General features: G+C 41.2%; 1 protein-coding gene across 1 annotated transcript in view; it reads right to left on the reverse strand.

The window, feature by feature from the left end:
- The window catches only part of bnc2 (basonuclin zinc finger protein 2), a 265,041-nt gene extending 255,395 nt beyond the window's left edge, over positions 1-9,646 (reverse strand). Inside the window, 1 exon segment of the mRNA XM_065003821.1 lies at positions 8,971-9,646. Within this exon segment, the coding sequence (XP_064859893.1) occupies positions 8,971-8,973 (3 nt within the window). The 5' untranslated portion in view covers positions 8,974-9,646.
- Positions 9,647-11,291: the final 1,645 nt, after the last annotated feature.

The following is an 11,291-nucleotide window of genomic DNA, read 5'->3' on the forward strand; positions in this document are numbered from 1 at the left end:
CAAACATACAGTAACGTTAGTGTGCTGTACAGTCAGTAAGCGGTTACACCGGCGGGCCCCGGTGGCAATAAATTAGTAATACCAAAAACGTATCTAGACTTGGTAGAGTTCCAGTGTTGTTGGATAGTCATAGCCAGCTAGCTAATATAGCATCCCTCTGTTTGAGCAGGGTGTTTAGGTAGGCTAAACTAGCTAGCTGCATTTGCAAGCTAAGTAAGTGAAAACAAAATGACAAAATCTCTTCATTTCTCTCTCTTTCATTTTGGAATAAATATAAATTAATTTGTTCAAAACTGTTCAACTCTTTGAGTAAACCACTCACCGCATTTTATACACTGCAGTGCTAGCTAGCTGTAGCTTATGCTTTCAGAACTAGATTAATTATCTGATCCTTTGACTGGGCGGACAACATGTCAGTTCATGCTGCAAGAGCTCTGATAGGCTGGAGGACATCCTCGGGAAGTTGTCATAATTTCTGTGGAAGTCTGTGGAAGGGGCTGAGAACTATGAGCCTCGTAGGTTTTGTATCGAAGTCAATGTACCCAGAGTAGGACGGAAACTAGCTTTGCTCCGGCTATACCATGGTGCTACCCTACAGAGGGTTGTTGAGGCTAGTGTAGACCTTCTTTGTAAAATAGTGTGTTTTAAACAATTGTTTGGTGACGTGATTATATTTAGTATAGTTTTATCTAAAAAGGATAACTTTTTTTATGGTTAACGTTTCAATTTTTATGAAATTCACTGAGGAGAATGGTCCTCCACTTCCTCCTCTGAGGAGCCTTCACTGTGTGGTACTGTGTGAAGTTGGGTGAGAGAAAAAAATCATTTTGAATTCAGGCTCTAACACAACAAAATAAGAATAAGTCAAAGGGCAATGGACACTTTCTGAAGGGACTGTATATTCTCCTGATTGCCTGAGGATATCTGCCATGAAAATGTGGATATAGGCTATTGAATACATAACATTGTAAATATATAGGCATTTATGGCAAATATATTGAATTGTAAATATAGGTATATACACAGAGTGAATAAAACATTAGGAACACCTGAATATTGCGTTGTACCCCCTTTTGCCCTCAGAACAGCCTCAATTTGTCGGGGGTATGAACTCTACAAGGTCTCCAAAGCGTTCCACAGGGATGCTGGCTCATGTTGACTCCAATTCTTCCCACAGTTGTGTCAAGTTGGCTGGATGTACTTTGGGTTCTGGACCATTATTGACACACACTGGAAACTGTTGAGTGTGAAAAACCCAGCAGCGTTGCAGTTCTTGACACACTCAAACCAGTGCGCCTGGCACCTACTACCATACCACCCCGTTCATAGGCAATTCAATATTTTGTCTTGCCCATTCACTCACTGAATGGCACACATACATAATCCATGTCCCAATTGTCTCAAGGCCTAGAAATCCTTCTTTATCCTGTCTCCTCCCCTTCATCTACACTGATTGAAGTGGATTTAACACGTGACATCAGTAAGGGATTATAACTTTCACCTGGATTCACCTGGTGAGTCTATGTCATGGAAAGTGCAGCTGTTCATAATGTTTTATACACTCAGTGCATATATTTTTTTAATAATACTGTACAATTTTGAAAATGATGATAACGTAAGAACTGTTTGAGAAGACTGTTTTGGTGGGATGGAGTTTTGGCCTTCCGTGGTGACGTCACCATGCGTTAATTAGTGAATAGACCAATAATAAAGGGAGTTCCAAACCTCTCTGCCAATAACAGCAAATGTTCAGTTTTCCCCTCCCCACTCAGACCCCTCACGATACTAAATTGTAAGTATATAGTCATACAACATAAGACATGTTGCATATATTTCATCATATAGGCGTAATTATAGAGACATACAGGGTACATTTGTCAGTGTTGTCACCGGACCTCATCCCAGCAGGAAGCTTTCAATTGAATTTCATCCAATCAGTCTTATTGAGTTACTGCCGTATGCTACAGTACTGTCCCAACGCGAATTCAATTCCCTGTCCAGCTGTAAGGGTTGAACTGGACCTAATAAAAAATAGCTTTTCACCACTCTCACAACCTTTTTGAGGGGCTCAATTAATGTGCGAGATATAAAAAATGATGTGCGCGGCGTAATTCATTGCATACTCATAATTACATCATTCACAAATGTAGAGCTCTCTTTGAAAGCAACTGTGAGTGGAAATATAATATAAATATACCCGATCCTTTCCTGTGAGATAAACTAAAGCTTCAAGCAGCTCTGAGTCACAGAGAGAGAATAAGACACAAAACAGAAAGGCATCGTCCTAGATCTGCATCGTACTAGGTCAGCATGGTACTAGATCAGCATGGTACTAGATCTGCATCATACTAGATCAGCATGGTACTAGATCAGCATTGGACTAGATCTGCATCGTACTAGATCAGCATCGTCCTAGATATGCACTGTACTAGATCAACATCGTACTAGATCTGCATCATACTAGATCAGCATGGTACTAGATCTGCATCGTACTAGATCAGCATGGTACTAGATCTGCATCATACTAGATCTGCATCATACTAGATCAGCATGGTACTAGATCTGCATCGTACTAGATCAACATGGTACTAGATCTGCATCATTCTAGATCTACATCATACTAGATCAGCATGGTACTAGATCTGCATCATACTAGATCTGCATGGTACTAGATCAGCATGGTACTTGATCTGCATGTTACTAGATCTGCATCGTGCTAGATCTACATCATACTAGATCAGCATCGTACTAGATCAGCATCGTACTAAATCATTATCATTCCATGTTCAAGCAGATATAGCTTGACTGAAACATATTATCTCAATTACTCCAACTACCTCGTACCCCTGCACATTGACTCGGTACCAGTACTCCTTGTATATAGCCTCGTTATTGTTATTTTCTTGTTAATATTTCTTTTTTTTAAATTTAGCTAATTTTTCTTACTTTTTAACTGCATTATTGGGAAAGGGCTCGTAAGTAAGCATTTCACGGGAAAATGTCTACACCTGTTGTATTCAGCGCATGTGACACATACAATTTCATTTGAAGGGAGGTTGTCAATGTGAAATGTTGTGGTTCTACAAAAGCTGAGAAGGAGCCAAATTACAACAAAAACATTATTTAAGACGTACTGAACCTTCATATGAAAATGAGACATCAGGCAAGTAATAAAGTCATGAAGACACAAAGCCTGAAGCAGCTTCCACTCAATCCTTCCCTTAACAGACACCTATAGACGGCCTCCCTGGGGTGTCTGACTGGGAGATTCACACGTGGGCCTCTACCACTGCTACTAACACTAACACCAGCAACCAGATCATCTGTGTTCAAACCACAGGCCCTAACTTAGACACAACCCATCTGATACTGTTACTCTTTAAACTGGTTCCATAGGACAGATGGAACTCATGGTTGTAAGTGGCATAATGATGATGAGTGCTTAGATACATGTTCAAAACTGAACGTTTTGTTGGGGTAAAGAAGAAGAAAGGAAGAGAGAGAGAGAGAGAATCGTTAAAAGTTGATTCAGGTGAAAATAACATTGTCCCTGACTGGGTTAGACACTCAAGCAAATAATTCCAAAGTCAACATGCTACTTTTCAGTTCCTCAGGAATTATTCATGGGACACCACTTATCTTGTCATATCTGATTTCTTCCACTGTAGTTTTTGGAGGGGAGGAAGGCAGGAAAGACACCTTTAGGGCAAATTATTCTCATTTAATCAAATCACTCCATGTGGCCCAAGGGGGTCTACTCCAAGACACTCAAATCACTCCATGTGGCCCAAGGGGGTCTACTCCAAGACACTCAAATCACTCCATGTGGCCCAAGGGGGTCTACTCCAAGACACTCAAATCACTCCATGTGGCCCAAGGGGGTCTACTCCAAGACACTCAAATCACTCCATGTGGCCCAAGGGGGTCTACTCCAAGACACTCAAGGCACTAGAAGGTGGGCTAATGGTTCTCACACCCACACAAAAAAAAATCCTCAGTGAGATGCAATGTAAAAAGTGTTAGTTGTTTCAACTTAAAAATATGAATTACCTCGTTGGCGTAAAATGTTAAGTAATGTATAGTTTTTACAGTGGTGGGCTTACAGAAAAAGGGAGGAATACTGAGAAAAAGAGAGAAAAAATGTAGTGAGAGTGGGAGAGCGTAAGAAAGGCAGACAGGGTTCTGGAGTTCCCATCATTTCTACACCGAATCTCCCGGCTCTTTCCACATGGCACGAAGTCGAACAACTTACTCCGGGAGTAGGCTAGTGAGTCCGAGAGAGCTATAAAATATAAATTATACCACATAACCTTATACCTCCCAGTTGAGTCATTCAGTTACACTGAGACTCCTGTTGGTTACACAGACAGCCATAGCTCTCTCTCCCTCTCTCTCTCTCTACTCTCTCCATTTCTATAGCGTCGACATGAATGACTTCCTCTCCCCCTTAAAGAACGTATGGATTACAGCTGAACTGTAATTTCCCTACCGATCATTCCCTAGCCAACCCGGTGACATTGAAGTGTTTATTTTACACTGGCGGCCCATAATTAGTTCTGTGCAAAATCAATTAGGCCCAGTGTAAAATGACGTCCGAATCGTAAAGGAATGGTGACTGTGTGTTCCGTGACACGGTAAAATAAAATATAAACCGCGCAGTCGTGTATTTCTCAGCAGCACTGCAGTTGGTCTGAATGGCTGCTATCATTTCTCCTCTTGAACAAATAAAGAGTTTGTGGGAGTGTAATGCACACGCCTTGTGCATGTTTTAAAGTAACAGTCCAAACCTTTACTGTAAAACAGAACAGTTAGTTGAGTCCTCCTTTGATTACTTAGAGTTACTCACCAATTTGAAACGTATTAATCTATTATTAAGATGGGATACATACAACGTCTAGACTAACCTCACTTTAAGAAAGTGACTAGTCCTGTATGTATGTGCTTCATTGCATTTTTGGAGAAATACTTAACTGTACACAAACAAGTGTCATTTTACAGCTCAAACATTTCTCCCAGCTTCTAGTCTTAAAGACTCGGCTTGTGATCTGATACACATCGACGGTATTGTCCTTTTAAAACTCTTCACAGAGATATTAACTAGAGGACAATTACGCCTGCAAGACAAAACACATCTTAAATCTTCATGTAAAAACTATCATTTCACTTATTCATTTGAAACCTGGGGTGGAAAAGTGTGTCCAAATGGTAGAATGTCTTAAGAGGGAATTGGAGAAAGTCTATGCAAGTGTGTGTGTATTTGATTTTTTTCCCTCCGCGCTGGGGGAAAAAGGTAATTAATGTCTACCAAATGTATATTGTTTTAAATCAAGTACATCTCCCACTGTGCTTTTTATTAAGTTACTGCCTGAGATCTAATTTGTTTTAAGATTTCACAGTGTCTTTGTTTAGTCCTAATGCCTGCAGCTTTGGTTTCAGTGTCCTTTTCAAAGGCTTTTGTCTCCAGCCACCAAGACGTTCAGAACCCCTTTCTCTCAAAATATGACCTTTTCTGTCATTGCCAAGACACACTATCGCTAACACCAAGGCTTTATTAGAAGAGTGGACGAGTGGAGAGGAGCAGGGAGATATCAGGCTGTGTGTGTCTTTTGTTTAACTATCCTTGTGGGTACCAGAAGTCCTCACAAGGATAGTAAAACATGACAATTCGGACATGGGGGACATTTTATCGGTCCCCACAAGACAAAATGCTATTTTAGGCTGAGGGGTTAGGTTTAGGGTTACAATTAGGGTTAGGGTTAGAATTAAGGTTAGGGTTACAGTAGGTATAGCTTTAGAGTTAGGGTTAGGTTTAGGGTTAAGGAAAGGGCATTTCACAGTAAAGTCTACACCTGTTGTATTGGGCGCATGTGACAAATACCATTTGATTTCATTTGAAGGGAGGTTGTCAATGTGAAATGTTGTGGTTCTACAAAAGCTGAGGAGGAGCCAAATTACAACAAAAACATTATTTAAGACGTACTGAACCTTCATATGAAAATGAGACATCAGGCAAGTAATAAAGTCATGAAGACACAAAGCCTGAAGCAACTTCCACTCAATCCTGCCCTTAACAGACACCTATAGACGGACTCCCTGGTGTGTCTGACTGGGAGATTCACACCCTAGATTTAGGGTTAGGGAAAATAGGATTTTGGATAGGAATCAATTATTTGGTCCACACAGGGAGAGCAATACAAAAGTGTGTATGTGTGTGGCATGGTGTTCCACCCCTCCACTGAGTAAACAAGAGCATTGTTGACGTGTTTCTGGGTTATTGATGTGTTTCTGGGTTGTTTGAGCAGAACGGGCAGAAGCAGTAGATACCTGTCTGGGTGACACACTTCCCTTTCTTTCCCTGCCTCTTTCCCCCCCTCCCTCTATCTGTCTCCTGCCCTATGTTGACAAAAGTATCTTGGTGACGGCAAAAAGTGTACATGGAGACATGAGGCGTCGGTTCATACACACATACACACACACGCGCACACACACACACAATCCCTTCTCATCACAAAAGACACTCAAATGAGAGAGAAAACAGCTCCATATTTTTAAATCGGTTCAACCTCATCACTTAACACCCTTCCAGTCTCAATGAAGAGAGAACAAGGAGGGAGAGAGGGAAAAAAATACCATAAAAACTCCTTAAAGAGGAGAGAAAAGAAGAGAGCGATCAAATGATCCAGGCGGTGGGGACAGGCGGCGCGGGGTCAGAGCAAGAGAGCACCAAGCAGCCCTGCTCTTCATTAACACTGGCTCTCAGGGGGTCCAGACTGGCCCTACCTGTCCATGAGATTATTGAACCGGCTAACCAGCAGCTCCCCTCTTCAAGACTAACCAGCAGCTCCCCTCTCCAACTCCTCAGTCAAGGCCCAGAGGAATCCCAGCCCACCGCCGCTGCTGTCTGACAACTCTGGCCCTGAGTTTCTCTGTCTGCTACATGGAAGAAGTGCTCCTGCTTCTCCCCTGCCTTCACTCTTCGTTCCATGTATCACTTTTACTGTCTTTTCCAATCTTCTACTTTTGTCTTATTTTCTTTACCCTCCCCTTCCCTTTTTAGCTCTCCTTCTCTCCCTTCCTCTACTTTACTTCCCCTGTCCTTTCCTTGTCTGAACCTCGACGGAGAGAAAGGGAGAGAGAGAGAGAGAGAGAGAGAGAGAGGAACGACGGAGTGTCGACTTGCGACATGGCAGGCAAGATGAAATGAATGCGAAAAGGCCCAGGCTAGTAGCAGCAGCAGATAAAAGTAATGAAATAATACTCCTGGAATGCAGATAGTCATTCTCTGACTGCAGCACCACCATGAAACATCACTGACAGGCTCCCCAGATTAGGACTAAACATTATGCAAAGCGCTGAACCCATAAACTGAGTGGAGCATTCAAAGTGAAGGAGGGAACAGGCTCTTTTCTGTGGTGTAGAAGGGGCCTGTGATCTGTTTCTCTCTACCTCTCTCCCGACTCCTCTACCTTTCAGAAATGTCCATGTAGAAATGTGTTACTCTGGCATGAAATGCCTCTGTGTTCTGCTCAACTCCGATTGCCTGACTTTTAGGGAAGGTGGAAGCAAGGCCACATAGACATAGACACACACGTAGGCTACAGGAATGCATGACAGAGAGAATGTATTAACACTGTATGCTAATACATTGTAAATGGTTCAGTCTTCAACAATTCAATATATTTTAGATTGTATACATGTACTCAACCAGCTGTTGCAAAAATAGTTTTTCTGATACACACAATTTTTTGGGGGGGCCCTCAAGTCAAGACATAAAAACACCTAAAAACTACTGTATTTAATAAAACTGAAAACCTCTTATAATAACATCAAATTCACAGCTGTAGGCTGTGTGTTTGTTTGTTTTTAGGAAGCTGCACAATTTCCTGGTACACTCTAGGAAACCAAATGAAACCAAGCCAAGAGCTACGAGTATCACTGTATCACACATTAATCACTTAAAAGTCACTTCAAAAGTTGTTCAAGTATTTCAACCCATTAGTACTACGTGCATGTTAAATGTGTAACACAGGAATATATTCATCATATGGAAATGTTTACAAAATGATAAAGTTCTGTTTGGAAAGGGTTCAAATTGAGAGTGCAAAATAGTGGGATTTTTTTTTGTTATGATACGTTTTTGATATAGCTGTGTGTAAATATACACAGAAATGTACTATTGATGATGTTTTACATTGCTTTACATGGTGTCATCTTTAAAATAGCATTTAAAATAGTATATTTTGTTGTGTATTCTATCATCATTTGTTGCTACATTGTGTAGGCCAAAGACTGGAGTGAGTAGTTGACACTGAAAAATGTCCCTGTATAATCGTTATGCACGCTCTAACAATCAACATGATCTGAAAGTGACATCGTGACAATTATCACTGACCGTGTACGTTCATACATTTAAGAGGGGGGGAAATATGTTCGGGACATTTTGTAAAAAGTTTCAGTATGGTTAAACTGTCTGTCTGACTGTGCTCAATAATGGGCACATGGGGTAAAATCACACAGCTCCATTTCCAAGATCAAGAAACACAAAACAAAATCGTAAAGCCTAAAATAATATTCATTCTCATTTATTATAAGTTATAATAATGTTATAATAATGTGCGTTGCAGTGAGGGAGTTTTATATGGGCCACCAACATGTTGATTGAATAAGGTTCACATAAGGTAGGCTAAATAGAAGTTGTATTATAATAACAGTCTATAAAAGCCTATTTTAAATATTGCCTATATCCAAAACAAAATATAATATTTGTAAAGTATGTGGAAAGAGTAAACAAAATATCATGAATGCATGAATTATTTGTGTGCATGAATTATTTACAACTTTCTTGGGGCAATAATAGGCCATACAGGCCAGGCGCCGGTTAGAAAAAGTTATATCAATGTTTGTAATCCAGCTCCATACCTGATGCAGGGCTTCATTTGAATGGGTAAACAGTTTCAAAATCATATTTACCATTTCTGCATGTTGTTTATGGAAGACCCGGGTCCTGGGCTCTCGAACTTGCCGTTCTCGAATGTCTGATTTCGCCCTCAAGTGGGGGACTTCTCCCCTGATATATTACAGTCTGAAGTAATTAAAAAGTCGGCGTCGTCCCCGCAAGAAAAGTATTGACTCGTGCGCAATAACAGCTTTATGACATTTGATTGAAAACGGAGACGCGTCTTCGTTTCAGGTTTTGATCCTGAGAAATGAACACTGTCTGGTTCAATGAGAAAATACGTTCCTTGTCAGAGCAGAACAGAATACGTTGCTTTGGAACACACCGTCGGTCTCGGGATATGAATGCAGGCAGAGGCACGACTGTCCCCTTCCAAAACGTGAACCAGGAGATGCAGAGGGAAATCGCTGACAGCGTCTTCGGGAAAAAAAGGCGAATAAATCTATGCTTGTGGGGAGAAGACAGTTTTCCCTAGTCCCGACCCGGGCTCTCTCCGATATTTATTCTGCTAAATCAGCTGTATGCTCCGAGGACACGTCGCGGACGATAAGGCTTGGTTGGAGAATTAGGAAAGTGGCTTCTGGAAGTTGGGCTCCAGCGGTACACAATCTGACAGGACTCTCGGGGCTGTTATACGCCTTGTGAATGTAACCTGAGTGACTGTGGGTCTTGAGTTTGAGTCCGTCACGGTGTTGTGTCAGGGTAAAGAGGCACATCTGTGTGTGACAATGCGCCAACTCGACTAAACCCCTACCCTGCGGACATGAAAAATCACGGCTTAGCCTTTTATAATTTACGAAACACTTGTACTTTTATTTCCCGTAATAGATAGGATCCCGTTAAATAGTCTACTGTAACCTGTTGTTCTGTTTGTTTATGGGAAATGGTTGTTAGTAGGCTAAATTAGGTATTATCAAAATATTTCATCATGGGAAAATTAATTCTCAATTAAATTAACTAAATATTTTAAACATTAAAGGTTCCAAATTCATAAAACAATAATTATTACATCGAAAAATGTTATCATATATTTTGTATAGGCCCTATCAAGCTTTCAAGGTGATGCTAGTTATACTCCAAAGTTGACTTAACTTCGTTTCAATGTTTACATATACTGTACCCAGTACCCACATAATATTTTTCAGTTCACATTTTGGTGAGCAAACTCAGATTTCGCTCAACCGCACGCACGCACGCACGCACGCACACACACACACACACACACACACACACACACACACACACACACACACACACACACAGCTATGTCTTACTATATTGATTCCGATTCTAAATCTTATTTTCCCTAACCTTTACCCCAACTCCAACTCCAAACCTAACCACTTACCCCTAACCTTAACCCCTAAGCCTAAAATAGTATTTTTTACAAGTGAGGACCGGAAAAATGTCCTCACTTTTCTGAATTTTAGTTGGTTTACTATTCTTGTGAGGACTATAGTAAAGTGTGTACACACACACACACACACACACACACACACACACACACACACACACAACCCCCCCCCCAAAAAAAAAGGGCTTAGAGATGAGTGAGATGCTTCAGAATTCAAACTAGTGCATCAAGTTGCTCCAGTACAGCAGGAGGAAGGAATGCTTGAGGACACTGATGTTTCCCCCATGTTTCTCCCATGTTTCCCACATGTTTCCTAAGTTGTGTCCCTCTGCTGATCCTCTGACGTGTGCTGTCTCTCATTAATGTTTCACTGTGCACTTGTTTTTACCAGGGGTTTGCTGTTCAACATTTGACTGAGGCATCTCAAGAGTCAAGAGAGGAAGGGGAGAGAGGAGGGTGGAGAGAAAGATATATAGAGAGAAAGCAGTCAGTGACTGGCTTCTCAGTCTCTACTTTTGGACCTAGTGAGAGTGGAATCCCAAGGCAGTCATTTCTATCAAGTTGAGCGTCTGGAAGAAGAAGCCCCACTCACATGTTTGGTCAAGGGGTAAATAATAGATCAGGGATTAGACTTGTGCTGAATTCATTCTGGGGGTAACAAGCTAACTCCGGTCCCAGGATATGCATATTCATTGGTTGGGCCAAGGCCATGGGAGGATAAAGACCATATGCCTGTTTGTTAGGGAGATCGAGCTTAAATCCAGCTAATTAAACAAGATATTACATAGCTCCGTGAGCAACAAAACAAGCCTTTTAAGGATTGTCCAGAAAATAGAAGTGCTACAACTCGGGGGGGGGGGGGGGGTAATATAATGATATGGGTCTCTTTGATAGCTTCAAAGGGCCTCAATAATGTTATATGGCTTTGAAAGTGATTTTTCTTCCCCCAATTTATTTGTCATGTCAAACAAACTGTTAATG

The sequence above is a fragment of the Oncorhynchus nerka genome, linkage group LG18 (assembly GCF_034236695.1).
Source record: "Oncorhynchus nerka isolate Pitt River linkage group LG18, Oner_Uvic_2.0, whole genome shotgun sequence".
NCBI classification, from domain to species: Eukaryota; Metazoa; Chordata; class Actinopteri; order Salmoniformes; family Salmonidae; genus Oncorhynchus; species Oncorhynchus nerka.